Genomic DNA, 18,255 nt, shown 5'->3' with positions numbered 1-18,255 from the left:
TCGTTCTCTCACTTCAGGAGTCAGCTGCCGTGGCACCCATCTTACAGACACTTTGTGAAACTGGAGCACATCATGCACAATGTGGTGTGTTGACCCATGACTAATCTGTAAACATGCTGCAATGTCATTCAGTGTCACTCGGCGGTTTTCCTTCACTATGGCTTCAACTGCTGCAATGTTCTGTGGAGTCACAACTCGTTGTGCCTGACCTGGACGGGGAACATCTTCCATTGAAGTCACATTATTTGCGAACTTCCTACTCCATTCGTAGACTTGCTGCTGTGACAAACATGCATCACCGAACTGAACCTTCATTCGTCGATGAATTTCAATAGATTTCACACCTTCAATACGCAAAAACCGAATAACAGAACGCTGTTCTTCCCTGGTGCAAGTCGCAAGTGGGGCGGCCATCTTTATACTGATACTGCGACGGTATGTGTGCATCTGCGCAATGCTGCCACCCACAGGCGATTGTGCACGCTGTTTGTAGCACGCTTACCAACTTACAGGATAATGGCGCGACATTTCGATTTGTTATTACAAATTTAAGGCTTTCATTTGACTCACCCTCATATGATCGTTCCATTTCATATCCTTACAAATAGTTACACCCAGGTATTTGTATTGGTTCACTGATTCCATCTGTGACTCACTGACACTATAGTTACAGGATACTACTTTTTTTCATTTTGTGGAGTGCATAATTTTAGATTTCTGAACATTTAGAGCAAGCTGTTAATCTTTGCACTACTTTGAAATCTTATCAAAACCTGACTGGATATTATTGGCACAGCTTCTTTCAGACAGTACTTCATCAGAGATAACTGCATCATCTGCGGAAAATCTGAGGTTACTATTAGCATTATCTGCAAGGTCAGTAACATACAAGTTGAAAAGCAGGAGACCCAACACACTTTTCTGGGGCACATCCGAAGTTATTTCGGCATCTGTCGATGACTCTCTACCCACAACTGTTGCGTCCTCCTTACTAAAATGTCCTCAGTTCAGTCGCAAAAGCCGGCCGGTGTGGCCAAGCGGTTCTAGGTGCTTCAGTCTGGAACCGCGCGACCGCTACGGTCGCAGGTTCGAATCCTACCTCGGGCATGGATGTGTGTGATGTCCTTAGGTCAGTTAGGTTTAAGTAGTTCTAAGTTCTAGGTGTTCAATTGGCTCTGAGCACTATGGGACTTAACTTCTGAGGTCATCAGTCCCCTAGAACTTAGAACTAATTAAACCTAACTAACCTAAGAACATCACACAGATCCATTCCCGAGGCAGGATTCGAACCTGCGACTGTAGCGGTCTAGCGGTTCCGGATAGTACCGCCTAGAACCGCTCGGCCATTCCATGAGATGTTAAGTCCAATAGTGCTCAGAGCCATTTGAACCATGAGTCACAAATTTGGTTTAATATCCCATACTATCGTACTTGTGATAATAAGCGTTGATGTGGTACTGATCAAGTGGTTTTCGGAAATCGAGGAATGCTGCATCTACCCGACTGCTTTCAGCCATAGCTTTCAGTATGTCATGTGGTAAAATTGCGAGTTGTGTTTCACATGATCTGTGGTTTCAGAATCCATTGCTGGTTGGCATGGTGGATGTCATTCTGTCCAAAACAGCTCATTGTGTTTGAGTTTAGAATGTGTTCTAAGATTCTGCAGCAAATGAATGTCACGGATAGTGGACGGTAGTTTTGTGAATCACACCTGCTATCCTTCTTGTAGACGAGTGTGGCCTGTGCTTTCTTCCCAGTATTGGGTACGGTTTTTTGTTCGACCGATCTGCGATGGAATATACGAGGGTTGGAACTTTAGTAGTGGCAACTATTTATCTACAGCTCGTACAAATACACTCCTGGAAATGGAAAAAAGAACACATTGACACCGGTGTGTCAGACCCACCATACTTGCTCCGGACACTGTGAGAGGGCTGTACAAGCAATGATCACACGCACGGCACAGCGGACACACCAGGAACCGCGGTGTTGGCCGTCGAATGGCGCTAGCTGCGCAGCATTTGTGCACCGCCGCCGTCAGTGTCAGCCAGTTTGCCGTGGCATACGGAGCTCCATCGCAGTCTTTAACACTGGTAGCATGCCGCGACAGCGTGGACGTGAACCGTATGTGCAGTTGACGGACTTTGAGCGAGGGCATATAGTGGGCATGCGGGAGGCCAGGTGGATGTACCGCCGAATTGCTCAACACGTGGGGCGTGAGGTCTCCACAGTACATCGATGTTGTCGCCAGTGGTCGGCGGAAGGTGCACGTGCCCGTCGACCTGGGACCGGACCGCAGCGACGCACGGATGCACGCCAAGACCGTAGGATCCTACGCAGTGCTGTAGGGGACCGCACCGCCACTTCCCAGCAAATTAGGGACACTGTTGCTCCTGGGGTATCGCCGAGGACCATTCGCAACCGTCTCCATGAAGATGGGCTACGGTCCCGCACACCGTTAGGCCGTCTTCCGCTCACGCCCCAACATCGTGCAGCCCGCCTCCAGTGGTGTCGCGACAGTCGTGAATGGAGGGACGAATGGAGACGTGTCGTCTTCAGCGATGAGAGTCGCTTCTGCCTTGGTGCCAATGATGGTCGTATGCGTGTTTGGCGCCGTGCAGGTGAGCGCCACAATCAGGACTGCATACGACCGAGGCACACAGGGCCAACACCTGGCATGATGGTGTGGGGAGCAATCTCCTACACTGGCCGTACACCACTGGTGATCGTCGAGCGGACACTGAATAGTGCACGGTACATCCAAACCGTCATCGAACCCATCGTTCTACCATTCCTAGACCGGCAAGGGAACTTGCTGTTCCAACAGGACAATGCACGTCCGCATGTATCCCGTGCCACCCAACGTGCTCTAGAAGGTGTAAGTCAACTACCCTGGCCTGCAAGATCTCCGGATCTGTCCCCCATTGAGCATGTTTGGGACTGGATGAAGCGTCGTCTCACGCGGTCTGCACGTCCAGCACGAACGCTGGTCCAACTGAGGCGCCAGGTGGAAATGGCATGGCAAGCCGTTCCACTGGACTACATCCAGCATCTCTACGATCGTCTCCATGGGAGAATAGCATCCTGCATTGCTGTGAAAGGTGGATATACACTGTACTAGTGCCGACATTGTGCATGCTCTGTTGCCTGTGTCTATGTGCCTGTGGTTCTGTCAGTGTGATCATGTGATGTATCTGACCCCAGGAATGTGTCAATAAAGTTTCCCCTTCCTGGGACAATGAATTCACGGTGTTCTTATTTCAATTTCCAGGAGTGTATTTATCTACAGCTCGTACAAATAGATGTGTTTTTCAAAGTTTTACTGACCTTCAAATTAGTCACCAGCATTGTGTATAACCCGTTGCCAGCGATGTGGAAGTCGTAGGATACTCTTAGCAGTGCCAGATGTGTTGACAGTTCGAGCGGGGCGGTCTATTGCCGGACGAATTTATAACAGTTCTGAAGCGAATGTCGTGAAGTGTTTCCTTCAGTTTAGAAATCGAGTTGAACTCACGAGGGCTTAAGTGAGGGGAGTGCAGTAGGTGGTATATCACTTAGCAGCCTCATCAGTCAAATAAATCAGTAACAGCTTGCACTGTACGTGCTTGAGCATTGTTCTGCAAAATGATGGTCACGTCCTGCAGAACGTGTCATCACTTCTGTCTCTAAGCTGGTCGTAGGTTGTGTTCCTAAAATGAACAACATAGAGACACAAGTGACATTCTGTCATTGTCTTGATATTTACGAATGCATGTTATTGCATGACTACGATGTTCAATGTGTGTGAATTCCTAAGGGACCAAACTGCTAATGTCATCGGTCCCTGGACTTCCGCACTACTTTAACATGAACTGACCTATGCTAAGAACAACACACACCCATGCCCGAGGGATGACTCGAACCTCAGGCGGGCCGCGCAATTCGTGACATGGCGCCTCTAACCGCGCGGCTCCTGACTACAGCTAATGACGCTTTCCAGAACATATTCACCACGTTTTTACATTTTGAACGGTATGTTATAAGCATTAACATATTTCTTATTACACTGTTAAATAGATTTCTCAAACATTCTCTTTTGCTATTAGAACTGGCATTTCATTAATTTTAGAGCAGCCGGCCGGAGTGGCCGAGCGGTTCTAGCACTACAGTCTGGAACCGCGCGACAGCTACGGTCGGTCGCAGGTTCGAATCCTGCCTCGGGCATGGATGTGTGTGATGTCCTTAGGTTAGTTAGGTTTAAGTAGTTCTAAGTTCTAGGGGACTGATGACCTCAGAAGTTAAGTCCCATAGTGCTCAGAGCCATTTGAACCATTTGAACCATTTTTTTGGGCAGCCTTTATACAGCGTTTTTGTATCCTGCTTCAGTGTACAAAATTTTCTTCGGCTTCTTTTGCTTCATTTGTTTACAGATCTACAAAAACCTAAACAGCCTACTTACATAAGTTCTAGGGGACTGATGACCATAGATGTTAAGTCCCATAGTGCTCAGAGCCATTTGAACCAAACTGTCTTCGGTTGTTCACAGATGATGTTGTCGTTTATCGTCTAGTGAACTAATCAGAAGACCAAAACAGATTGCAAAACGATGTAGAAACGATATCTGTACGGTGCGAAAATTGACCGTTAACCCGAATAGTGAACAGTGTGACGTCCCCCACACGAGTGCTAAAAGGAATCCGTTACACCATAAATCAAAGGCCGTAAATACAACTAAATGCCTAGGAATTACAATTACGAATAGCTCAAATTGGAAAGAACACACGGAAAACCGAAACTAGTTATTGTACTCCAACTGAATGGGATTATTGAGAAACTCTACATGTAAATTTTTTGACAAAATTAAATTATTTATGATGTACTTTAAATATATAGACCGGTGATGATACACAGTAACCCCATATGTTATGTCATTTTCTTTGTTGTTAAGCATCCATTGTATCATCTAAATCGAAGAGAACCCCCCCTCCCCCCCCCCCCCAAATGCCTAAAGGATATGGGCTTCCTCAAAACTTTATGTTGTCAGGACTGTTTTAAACAAAGAGAATAATCGATACGTATCAGTAAATGACAATAAAACGCATGACCTAAGGCGATTTCTACCATTCCTACCAAATGAAGATATCATCCAAATCTTCTACATTGACACATACAATAGGCGAAAGATGAACCATGTGTGGTGTGTAAGTCCAAAAAGAATGGAAAATAGACGCAATTTCGTTGATTTTTGCTAATATTAGGAATAAAGCATGATGTATGTAATCATCTATGCTTATTTACTACAAAATAATGAGAAATACTACACGTTTACTCCACAAATTTTAACTTAACGCCAAGAAAAAAATGGTTCAAATGGCTCGGAGCACTATGGGAGTTAACATCTGAGGTCATCAGTCCCCTAGAACGACTTAAACCTAACTAACCTAAGGACATCACTCACAACCATCCCCGAGGCAGGATTCGAACCTGCGACCATAGCGGTCGCGCGGTTCCGGACTGAAGCGCCTAGAACCGCTCGGCCACCAGCGGCCGGCGCCACGAAAACATATCTCGATTTTCTACTGTGCATTGGCATTATACTGTCTATGTTGATTTTAAGGAAATATGAGAAGAGAACCGGAAAATTAAGAACTGCAGCGTTTTATGTATCTCCTGAAAAGATTTTTTTTTTTTTTTTTTTTTTTTTTTTTTTTGTACAAGTGGTGTTTCTCGGTATTCTCTTTCCGTTGTAATAGGGAAATTGCGGTCTAGGCAGTAAAAGTATGGTGTCTGTTCTTTCGGACACGTCCGAAAGAGGAGACACCACAAACATAATTAAGGAGAGGATGAGCAATAGTCACTTCTGTGCGGATGCACGGCGCGGTCGAACGCTTACGGAAATCGGAGAAATGCCGCGGGTAGCGAGCATATCCACACAGTACAAGTGGATAAGTTGAGAATTTGTCTCTGACGGGGGCATCCTAGGATAGTCCGTGCAGTTGCAACGACACATGTGTCGGGATGGCTTAGCGGTCAGTGCATCTCGCTAGCAAGCAGGAGACCATGGTTCGAATCCCTGTCATTTTCGATTTGCCCCTTTGACATAGATGAATGACCTCAAACAGCTAATGTCATTAATTCCTTTTTGTCTTGAAAACATCTGTGTATACACCTACATCTACATGGATACTCCGCAAATTACATTTACGTGCCTGGCAGAGGGCTCATCGAAGCACTTTCACAATAATTCTCTATTTCTCCAAACTACAGCAGTGCACAGAAGAAAGGAACACGTATATACAGGGTGAGTCACCTAACATTACCGCTGGATAAATTTCGTAAACCACAACAAATACTGACGAATCGATTCCACAGACCGAACGTGAGGAGAGGGACTAGTGTAATTGGTTAATACAAACCATAAAAAAATGCATGGAGGTATGTTTTTTAACACAAACCTACGTTTTTTTAAATGGAACCCCGTTAGTTTTGTTAGCATCTGAACATATAAATAAATACGTAATCAGTGTCGTTTGTTGCATTGTAAAACGTTAATTACATCCGGAGATATTGTAACCTAAAGTTGACGCTTGAGTACCACTCCTCCGCTGTTCGATCGTGTGTATCGGAGAACACCGAATTACGTAGGGATCCAAAGGGAACGGTGATGGACCTTAGGTACAGAAGAGACTGGAACAGCACATTACGTCCACATGCTAACACCTTTTTATTGGTCTTCTTCACTGACGCACATGTACATTACCATGAGGGGTGAGGTACACGTACACACATGGTTTCCGTTTTCAATTACGGAGTGGAATAGAGTGTGTCCCGACATGTCAGGCCAATAGATGTTCAATGTGGTGGCCATCATTTGCTGCACACAACTGCAATCTCTGGTGTAATGAATGTCGTACACGCCGCACTACATTTGGTGTAATGTCGCCGCAGGCTGCCACAATACGTTGTTTAATATCCTCTGGGGTTGTAGGCACATCACGGTACACATTCTCCTTCAACGTACCCCACAGAAAGAAGTCCAGAGGTGTAAGATCAGGAGAACGGGCTGGCCAATTTATGCGTCCTCCACGTCCTATGAAACGCCCGTCGAACATCCTGTCAAGTGTCAGCCTAGTGTTAATTGTGGAATGTGCAGGTGCACCATCATGCTGATACCACATACGTCGACGCGTTTCCAGTGGGACACACTCTATTCCACTTCGTAATTGAAAACGGAAACCCTCATGGTAATGTACATGTGCGTCAGTGAAAAAGACCAATAAAAAGGTGTTAGCATGTGGACGTAATGTGCTGTTCCAGTCTCTTCTGTACCTAAGGTCCATCACCGTTCCCTTTGGATCCCTACATAATTCGGTGCTCTCCGATACACACGATCGAACAGCGGAGGAGTGGTACTCAACCGTCAACTTTAGATTACAATATCTCCGGATGTAATTAACATTTTACAATGCAACAAACGGCACTGATTACGTATTTGTTTATATGTTCAGATGTGCTAACAAAACTAACGGGGTTCCATTTAAAAAAACGTATGTTTGTGTTAAAAAACATACTTCCGTGCATTTTTTTATGGTTTGTATTAACCAATTACACTAGCCCCTCTCCTCACGTTCGGTCTGTGGAATCGATTCGTCAGTATTTGATGTGGTTTACGAAATATATCCAGCGGTAACGTTAGGTGACTCACCCTGTATTTCCGTACGAACTCTGATTTCCCTTATTTTATTATGATGATCGATTCTCCCTATGTAGGCCGGCATCAACAAAGTATTTTCGCATTCGGAGGACAAAATCGGTGATCGAAATTGTGTGAGAAAAGTCCACCGCGACGGAAAACAGCTTTGTTTTAATGATTTCCACCCGAAGACCACCCGAAGACCTTTATAATGTCATTGACACTCTCTCCCCTGTTTCGCGATAATGTAGAATGTGTTGCTCTTTATTGAACATTCTCGATGTACTCCGTTAAACCTATGTGGTAAGGATCGCACTCCGTGCAACATTATCCTAAAAGAGGATGGACAAGGTTAGTGCAGGCACTTTCTGTAGTAGACCTTTGCATCTTCTAAGCGTTCTGCCTGTAGTCTTCCCCACAACATTTTCCGTGTGTTCTTTCCAATTTGAGCTATTCGTAATTGTAATTCCTAGGTATTTAGTTGAATTTACGGCCTTTGATTTATGGTGTAACCGAAGTTTAACGGATTCCTTTTAGCACTCGTGTGGGGGACGTCACACTATTCATTATTCGGGTTAACGGTCAATTTTCGCAACATACAGATATCTTTTCTACATCGTTTTGCAATCTGTTTTGGTCTTCTGATTAGTTCACTAGACGATAAACGACAACATCATCTGTGAACAACCGAAGACGGTTTGGTTCAAATGGCTCTGAGCACTATGGGACTTAACATCTATGGTCATCAGTCCCCTAGAACTTAGAACTACTTAAACCTAACTAACCTAAGGACAGCCCACAACACCCAGTCATCACGAGGCAGAGAAAATCCCTGACCCCGCCGGGAATCGAACCCGGGAACCCGGGCCAAGACGGTTTCTCACACTGTCTCCTAAATCATTTACATAGATAAGGGACAGCAAAGGGCCTATAACACTAGTAGGGGAATGCCAGATATCACTTCTGTTTTACTCAACGACTTTTCGTCAGTTACCACGAACTGTTACCTCTCTGACAGGAAATCACGAATCCATTCACATAACTCAGACGATATTCCATGAGCACGCGATTTCAGTACAAGCTGCTTGCGTGGTACAGTGTGAAAAACTTTCTGGAAATCTAGAAATACGGAATCAATTGAAAATACCTTCTTAGTAGCCCTCGACACTTCGTGTGAGTAAAGAACTAGTTGTGTTTCACGAGAACGACGTTTTCTGAATCCGCCTTGACTGTGTGCCAATAGACCGCTGTCTTCGAGATAATTCGCAATGTTCGAACACAATATATGTCCCAAAATCCTGCTGCATATCGACATTAATGATGTCGGCCTGTAATTTAATGGATTAGTCCTACTACCTTTCTTGAATATCTACATCTACATATATACTCCGCGGATGGTACCTTGAATACTTCTATCGGTTCTCCCTTCTATTCCAGTCTCGCATTGTTCGTGGAAAGAAAGATTGTCGGTATGCCTCTGTGTGGGCTCTAATCTCTCTGATTTTATCCTCATGGTCTCTTCGCGAGATATACGTAGAAGGGAGAAATACACTGCTTAGCTCCTCGGTGAAGGTATGTTCGTGAAACTTCAACAAAAGCCGGTACCGAGCTACTGAGCGCCTCTCTTGCAGTCTTCCACTGGAGTCTATCTATCATCTCCGTAACGCTCTCGCGATTACTAAATGATCCTGTAACGAAGCGCGCTGCTCTCCGTTGGATCTTCTCTATCTCTTTTATCCACCCTATCTGGTACGGATCCCACACCGGTGAGCAGTATTCAAGCAGTGGGCGAACAAGTGTACTGTAAACTACTTCCTTTGTTTTCGGACTGCATTTCCTTAGGATTCTTCCAATGAGTCTCAGTCTGCCATCCCCTTTACCGACTATCAACTTTATATGGTCATTCCATTGTAGATCACTCCTATTGCCTACTCCCAGATAATTTATGGAATTAACTGCTTCCAGTTGCTGACCTGCTATATTGTAGCTAAATGATCAAGGAGCTTTCTTTCTATTCAGCACATTACACTTGTCTACATTTAGATTCAATTGCCATTCCCTGCACCATGCGTCAGCTCGTTGCAGATCCTCCAGCATTTCAGTACAATTTTCCATTGTTACAACCTCTCGGTATACCACAGCATCATCCGCAAAAAGCCTCAGTGAACTTCCGATGTCATCCACAAAGTCATTTACATACGCTCCTGGAAATGGAAAAAAGAACACATTGACACCGGTGTGTCAGACCCACCATACTTGCTCCGGACACTGCGAGAGGGCTGTACAAGCAATGATCACACGCACGGCACAGCGGACACACCAGGAACCGCGGTGTTGGCCGTCGAATGGCGCTAGCTGCGCAGCATTTGTGCACCGCCGCCGTCAGTGTCAGCCAGTTTGCCGTGGCATACGGAGCTCCATCGCAGTCTTTAACACTGGTAGCATGCCGCGACAGCGTGGACGTGAACCGTATGTGCAGTTGACGGACTTTGAGCGAGGGCGTATAGTGGGCATGCGGGAGGCCGGGTGGACATACCGCCGAATTGCTCAACACGAGGGCGTGAGGTCTCCACAGTACGTCGATGTTGTCGCCAGTGGTCGGCGGAAGGTGCACGTGCCCGTCGACCTGGGACCGGACCGCAGCGACGCACGGATGCACGCAAGACCGTAGGATCCTACGCAGTGCCGTAGGGGACCGCACCGCCACTTCCCAGCAAATTAGGGACACTGTTGCTCCTGGGGTATCGGCGAGGACCATTCGCAACCGTCTCCATGAAGCTGGGCTACGGTCCCGCACACCGTTAGGCCGTCTTCCGCTCACGCCCCAACATCGTGCAGCCCGCCTCCAGTGGTGTCGCGACAGGCGTGAATGGAGGGCGAATGGAGACGTGTCGTCTTCAGCGATGAGAGTCGCTTCTGCCTTGGTGCCAATGATGGTCGTATGCGTATTTGGCGCCGTGCAGGTGAGCGCCACAATCAGGACTGCATACGACCGAGGCACACAGGGCCAACACCCGGCATCATGGTGTGGGGAGCGATCTCCTACACTGGCCGTACACCACTGGTGATCGTCGAGGGGACACTGAATAGTGCACGGTACATCCAAACCGTCATCGAACCCATCGTTCTACCATTCCTAGACCGGCAAGGGAACTTGCTTTTCCAACAGGACAATGCACGTCCGCATGTATCCCGTGCCACCCAACGTGCTCTAGAAGGTGTAAGTCAACTACCCTGGCCAGCAAGATCTCCGGATCTGTCCCCCATTGAGCATGTTTGGGACTGGATGAAGCGTCGTCTCACGCGGTCTGCACGTCCAGCACGAACGCTGGTCCAACTGAGGCGCCAGGTGGAAATGGCATGGCAAGCCGTTCCACAGGACTACATCCAGCATCTCTACGATCGTCTCCATGGGAGAATAGCAGCCTGCATTGCTGCGAAAGGTGGATATACACTGTACTAGTGCCGACATTGTGCATGCTCTGTTGCCTGTGTCTATGTGCCTGTGGTTCTGTCAGTGTGATCATGTGATGTATGTGACCCCAGGAATGTGTCAATAAAGTTTCCCCTTCCTGGGACAATGAATTCACGGTGTTCTTATTTCAATTTCCAGGAGTGTATGTTGTGAATAGGAACGGTCCTGCGACAGTCCCCTGCGGCACACCTGAAATCACTCTTACTTCGGAAGACTTCTCTCCATTGAGAATGACATGCTGCTTTCTGTTATCTAGGAACTTTTCAATCCAATCAAACAATTGGTCTGATAGTCCATATGCTCTTACTGTGTTCATTAAACGACTGTGGGGAACTGTATCAAACGCCTTGCGGAAGTCAAGAAACACGGCATCTACCTGGGAACCCGTGTCTATGGCCCTGTGAGTCTCGTGGACGAATAGCGCGAGCTGTGTTTCTCACGATCGTCTTTTTCGAAACCCATGCTGATTCCTACAGAGTAGATTTCTAGTCTCCAGAAAAGTCATTACACTCGAACACAATACGTGTTCCAAAACTCTACAACTGATCAAAGTTAGAGATATAGGTCTGTAGTTCTGCACATCTGTTCGACGTCCCCCCTCGAAAACGGGGATGACCTTGTAACGTACCCTTAGAAAAAACTTTATAAATGACAGTTTTGGAAAACCTCTACGTTATTTGATATACAAACAGCTGAGCAAAACTGAACGCGCTCAAACATTTCTCTCTTTACTTATTCTGATCATCAATAAACTGACACACAACATTTTTAGCAGAACAACATTTTTAGCGGAACGCAATCTGACTTTCAATAATCCCTACAAAAGAATGGCCCTGACTAACAATAACCTATACCTTTCATGAATCACTTACCTCACAAAAATCTTCGTTACTCAAACTACTGCAATACAGCGTGCGCCAATATTGCCAGCTGAATAAAAGATTCTAACTACTGAAGGCACTAACTACTGATTGGCATAGTTAGCGAATGAAAGTTTTTGATAGAGAACAAACGATTTATTTACCTTAATAATGTTCAAAAGTCATAATATATAAATCAGTTCTTGATATCCAATATTACACATTTACTCTTTCTGATGGACACACGTCCAGATCGACCGCTCTCAAAACTCTGCCATCTCTCTTCCCCACATCCACCACTGCTGGCGGCTCACCTCCAACTGCGCAACGCTACGCGCTGTTCACATCCAGCTGCCCAACACTACAATGGCAGACAACAATGCAAACTAGCCACAGACTGCACACAGCACAGTCAGTGATTTTCATACAAAGCGCTACGTGGCGTTACTAACATAAAAACCCAAACAGCCTACTTACAACCTGTGCCCTTTTCCAATCTTTTGGAACGGTACACTCTTCTAAAGATGTACGGTACAGCGCTGCGAGAAGAGGGGCAAGTTCCTCCGCGTACTCTGTGTAATATTGGTGTGACTTGTGCAAGTTTCCACATTTTACCTTAAAAATTTTTGGTCAGGACCAGTTTTTGTGAGGACCACCGTCTCTTCCCTGACAATATCAGGGTATATTGAAATACTTAAGATTTTCATGTGACGGCCGTGGTAACTGCGATTGCCCGCTGCCGTGGTACTGACCTGGTAGTCGCCGGCCTGGTCGTAGCTGGTGACGTGCACCTGGTAGCTGGACCGCACGCGGCCCTTGCCGCCGCTGGTGCCGGAGGGGGCCGGGTGCGCCGACGACGACGACGTCGACTGCGCCTGCTGCGGCACGTGCGACACGAAGCGGCCGGCGTGCTTCCAGCGGATGCGGTCCGCCCCCGAGCGCAGCCGGCAGTCGAACGAGACGCGGTCCCCCAGCGGCGCCACGGCGTCCTCTGGGCTCCGCAGGAAGAGCTGCGTCATGTCTGCACGCAAAGACACGGCGGGCCGCACATCACTGCAAACGTCTCCGTACAGGCTGTTTCAGGAGGCAGCTATCTACAGGGTGCGTAAGAGGGCTGTTTTTTGACGATGCTATTGGAGTGTTAACATTTGTAAAGGAACATTTCAATACTGGCCGTTAAAATTGCTACACCACGAAGATAACGCCTTACAGACGCGAAATTCAACCGACAGGAAGAAGATGCTGCGATACGCAAATGATTAGCTTTTCAGAGCATTCACACAAGGTTGGCGCCGGTGGCGACACCTACAACGTGCTGACATGAGGAAAGTTTCCAACCGATTTCTCATACACAGACAGCAGTTGACCGGCGTTGCCTGGTGAAACGTTGTTGTGATGCCTCGTGTACGGAGCAGAAATGCGTAACATCACGTTTACGACTTTGATAAAGGTCGGATTGTAGCCTATCGCTAGAGGTCTGCACGGATAAGAAAAGTGCAATCCGCATCCGCATCGCATCCGCAAGGTCCTAATCCGCATCCGCAGCAGTTAATCCGCATCCGCAAGTTTCTTATCCGCATCTGCATATATTTAAGTTTTGAATGAGTAATTAATAGTAATAGACAATAGTACTTAGAATTATGGTATGTAATGACAGTTATTGTTAGGGTGCCATTTCTGCGACAACTACTTTTGACTTCTTAAATCACAGGAAATGCTCTATACCTACTCCAAAGCAGACCATTCCAAACAGGAAAACATTGGCGCTCCGGAGCACACACAGTAGCAGCTCGGATGTCGTGAGATTGGAAACGCTATTTAAAAAAATAAAATTCAATGTAATAGTATTAAATGACGAAAATACATGTATAGAAACACTTATATTTCCCTGCTCTTGTGCCAAGGCAGCTGAAAATGACGATGGTTTTAAACTGTTACTAGCACATTGCATCATTTACCGACAGTTTTTTTGTACTCACTGCTTGGATGTGTCAAATTTTGAAGCCATTCATGTCAGCTCATGATTATATTATAGCTTACGCGTTCAGTCCTCGTCACTTCCATGTGAAATATTTACAGTATTAGGCCTTCACTGCAACACGCTGGCGCACCTGTGAAAAAGTTAAACTGCCAGCAGTAATTGACGTTGTCTGGAAGAAATAATTCGTCTTCCGAAGAGTGACAACAAAATCAGTGGTTATAAAAATTAGGAGTGGTTGGATGAGATAGCAGTTCCTTAGCACTCACTGCACCTTACTTGGCCTCCACATCAATAAGAAACTGTGCCGTCTCGAGAAACCCAGATCCACACGCAACTTCCAATGGTAAAATGTCTTTGCTGACAAGATTGATAAGTTTTTCAGTCGCGGCTGTCTTCAAATTTGGCGGAACTTCAGGAACTTTCACGTCTCTCTTGGTATTTAAATAAGTAATTATGCTACTTTGTCGAGCCTCACACGAATGTTTTAGCAAATTTGAAGTTCCACTTTTGTGTTCACTGTATGAATATACTTTTTTACATGCAAAACAAGCCACTATATCTTTTATCTTTTCGTTACCATCAAATACGTTGTTGTTGTTGTGGTCTTCAGTCCTGAGACTGGTGTGATGCAGCTCTCCATGCTACTCTATCCTGTGCAAGCTTCTTCATCTCCCAGTACCCACTGCAACCTACATCCTTCTGAATCTGCTTAGTGTATTGATCTCTTGGTGTATTGATCTCCACGCTGCCCTCCAATGCTAAATTTGTGATCCCTTGATACCTCAAAACATGTCCTACCAACCGATCCCTTCTTCTAGTCAAGTTGTGCCACAAACTTCTCGTCTCCCCAATCCTATTCAATACCTCCTCATTAGTTACGTGATCTACCCACCTTATCTTCAGCATTATTCTGCAGCACCACATTTCGAAAGCTTCTATTCTCTTCTTGTCCAATCTGGTTATCGTCCATGCTTCACTTCCATACATGGCTACACTCCACACAAATACTTTCAGAAACGACTTCCTGACACTTAAATCTATACTCGATGTTAACAAATTTCTCTTCTTCAGAAACGATTTCCTTGCCATTGCCAGTCTACATTTTATATCCTCTCTACTTCGACCATCATCAGTTATTTTACTCCCTAAATAGCAAAACTCCTTTACTACTTTAAGTGTCTCATTTCCTAATCTAATCCCCTCAGCATCACCCGATTTAATTTGACTACATTCCATTATCCTCGTTTTGCTTTTGTTGATGTTCATCTTATATCCTCCTTTCAAGACACTGTCCATTCCGTTCAACTGCTCTTCCAAGTATTTTGCTGTCTCTGACAGAATTACAATGTCATCGGCGAACCTCAAAGTTTTTACTTCTTCTCCATGAATTTTAATACCTACTCCGAATTTTTCTTTTGTTTCCTTTACTGCTTGCTCAATATACAGATTGAATAACATCGGGGAGAGGCTACAACCCTGTCTCACTCCTTTCCCAAGCACTGCTTCACTTTCATGCCGCTCGACTCTTATAACTGCCATCTTTTTTCTGTACAAATTGTAAATAGCCTTTCGCTCCCTGTATTTTATCCCTGCCACCTTCAGAATTTGAAAGTGAGTATTGCAGTTAACGTTGTCAAAAGCTTTCTCTAAGTCTACAAATGCTAGAAACGTAGGTTTGCCTTTTCTTAATCTTTCTTCTAAGATAAGTCGTAAGGTTAGTATTGCCTCACGTGTTCCAACATTTCTACGGAATCCAAACTGATCTTCCCCGAGGTCCGCTTCTACCAGTTTTTCCATTCGTCTGTAAAGAATTCGCGTTAGTATTTTGCAGCTGTGACTTATGCGAATTTTTTTCCAATTTGGCGATTTCAATTTGTTTTCCTTCACTAATGAAAAATCACCTTTTTTCACCTTACACGAAATTGTATCCATCGATATGGTGTTCATTTGACGAAAGAACTCTCACTGATATTTGCTACGATGCACGTTGTCACTCGGTCACTACAAAGCGCTAACTGAAGGCAGCGGGAAATCGCAACGGGCACCTGTCTGGTAGACAGTGGGCAGGTTTGCCACCCAGAGAGCACTTCACAGGCCACACAAAAGACACGGTCGCGGAAACGGATTAGGCGCAGGTCTCTTGGGTACAGCTACGTCGGTCGTAGCCAGGGACCTAGTAGATAGTGTCGGAAGTTCCATGCGGCTTTTCGCGGATGATGCTGTAGTATACAGAGAAGTTGCAGCATTAGAAAATTGTAGCGAAATGCAGGAAGATCTGCAGCGGATAGGCACTTGGTGCAGGGAGTGGCAACTGACCCTTAACATAGACAAATGTAATGTATTGCGAATACATAGAAAGAAGGATCCTTTATTGTATGATTATGTGATAGCGGAACAAACACTGGTAGCAGTTACTCCTGTAAAATATCTCGGAGTATGCGTGCGGAACGATTTGAAGTGGAATGATCATATAAAATTAATTGTTGGTAAGTCGGGTACCAGGTTGAGATTCATTGGGAGAGTGCTTAGAAAATGTAGTCCATCAACAAAGGAGGTGGCTTACAAAACACTCGTTCGACCTATACTTGAGTATTGCTCATCAGTGTGGGATCCGTACCAGATCGGTCTGACGGAGGAGACAGAGAAGATCCAAAGAAGAGCGGCGCGTTTCGTCACAGGGTTATTTGGTAACCGTGATAGCGTTACGGAGATGTTTAATAAACTCAAGTGGCAGACTCTGCAAGAGAGGCGCTCTGCATCGCGGTGTAGCTTGCTCGCCAGGTTTCGAGAAGGTGCGTTTCTGGATGAGGTATCGAATATATTGCTTCCCCCTACTTATACCTCCCGAGGAGATCACGAATGTAAAATTAGAGAGATTAGAGCGCGCACGGAGGCTTTCAGACAGTCGTTCTTCCCGCGAACCATAAGCGACTGGAACAGGAAAGGGAGGTAATGACAGTGGCACGTAAAGTGCCCTCCGCCACACACCGTTGGGTGGCTTGCGGAGTATAAATGTAGATGTAGATGTAGACAGATATCCGCTCTACCCGGGCCCTGCAAGATTCCAAGAATGTCAACAGACTTGAAGTTTTGAACTAACATTGCAACATACGTACTGGGCAGATGCTGTGCTCATTATCCGCAGATGAGCCGCGGATATCCGCGCCGGTCGCGATTTTATCCGCCAAGTAACATATACCGCGGATATCCGCGGATATCCGCATCCGCGCAGACCTCTACCTATCGCGATTGCGGTTTATCGTATCGCGACACTGCTGCTCGCGTTGGTCGAGATCCAATGACTGTTAGCAGAATATTGAATCGGTGGGTTCAGGAGGGTAATACGGAACTCCGTGCTGGATCCCAGCGGCCTCGTATCACTAGCAGTCGAGATGACAGGCATCTTATCCGCATGGCTGTAACGGATCGTGCAGCCAAGTCTCGATCCCTGAGTCAACAGATGGGGACGTTTGCAAGACAACAACCATCTGCACGAACAGTTCGACGACGTTTACAGCAGCCGCACGGTCTATCAGCTCGGAGACCGTGGCTGCGGTTACCCTTGACGCTGCATCACAGACAGGAGCGCCTGCGATGGTGTACTCAACGACGAACCTGAGTACACGATTGGCAAAAAGTCATTTTTTCAGATGAATCCGTGTTTGGCGACATCGCGGTGAACGCACATTATATGCGTATATGCGTCATCGCCATACTGGCGTATCACCCGGCGTGATGATATGGGGTGCCATTGGTTACACGTCTCGGTCATCTCTTGTTCGCACTGACGGCACTTTGAACAGTGGACGTTACATTTCAGATGTGTTACGACCCGTGGCTCTACCCTTCATTCGATCCCTGCGAAACCTTACATTTCAGCAGGATAATGCACGACCGCTTGTTACAGTTTCTGTACGGGTCTTCCTGGATACAGAAAATGTTCGACTGCTGCCCTGACCAGCACATTCTCCAGATCTCTCCCCAACTGAAAACGTCTGGTCAACGGTGGCCGAGCAACTGGCTCGTCACAATACGCCAGTCACTACTCTTGATGAACTGCGGTATCGTGTTGAAGCAGCATGGACAGCTGTACCTGTACACGCCACCCAAGCTTTGTTTGACTGAACGCCCAGGTGTATCAAGGCCGTGCTGCTATTACGGCCGGAGGTGGTTGTTCTGGGTAGTAATTTCTCAGGATCTATGCACCCAAATTGCGTGAAAATGTAATCACATGTCAGTTCTAGTATAATATGTTTGTAGTATAATA

General features: G+C 46.1%; 1 protein-coding gene across 3 annotated transcripts in view; it reads right to left on the bottom strand.

Moving 5' to 3' along the window:
• LOC126425318 (interference hedgehog) overlaps nucleotides 1-18,255 on the bottom strand; it is a 602,807-nt gene that overhangs the window by 109,462 nt on the left and 475,090 nt on the right. For all 3 annotated transcript variants that reach the window (XM_050088299.1, XM_050088300.1, XM_050088301.1), the window contains exon 3: nucleotides 12,760-13,028. In XM_050088299.1, the coding sequence (XP_049944256.1) occupies nucleotides 12,760-13,028 (269 nt within the window). The remainder of the gene's footprint in view (nucleotides 1-12,759; nucleotides 13,029-18,255) is intronic.

This window comes from Schistocerca serialis, chromosome 10 (assembly GCF_023864345.2).
Source record: "Schistocerca serialis cubense isolate TAMUIC-IGC-003099 chromosome 10, iqSchSeri2.2, whole genome shotgun sequence".
NCBI classification, from domain to species: Eukaryota; Metazoa; Arthropoda; class Insecta; order Orthoptera; family Acrididae; genus Schistocerca; species Schistocerca serialis.
The sequence above is the reverse complement of the archived record's forward strand: the minus strand, read 5'-3'. Positions and strand labels throughout refer to the sequence as shown.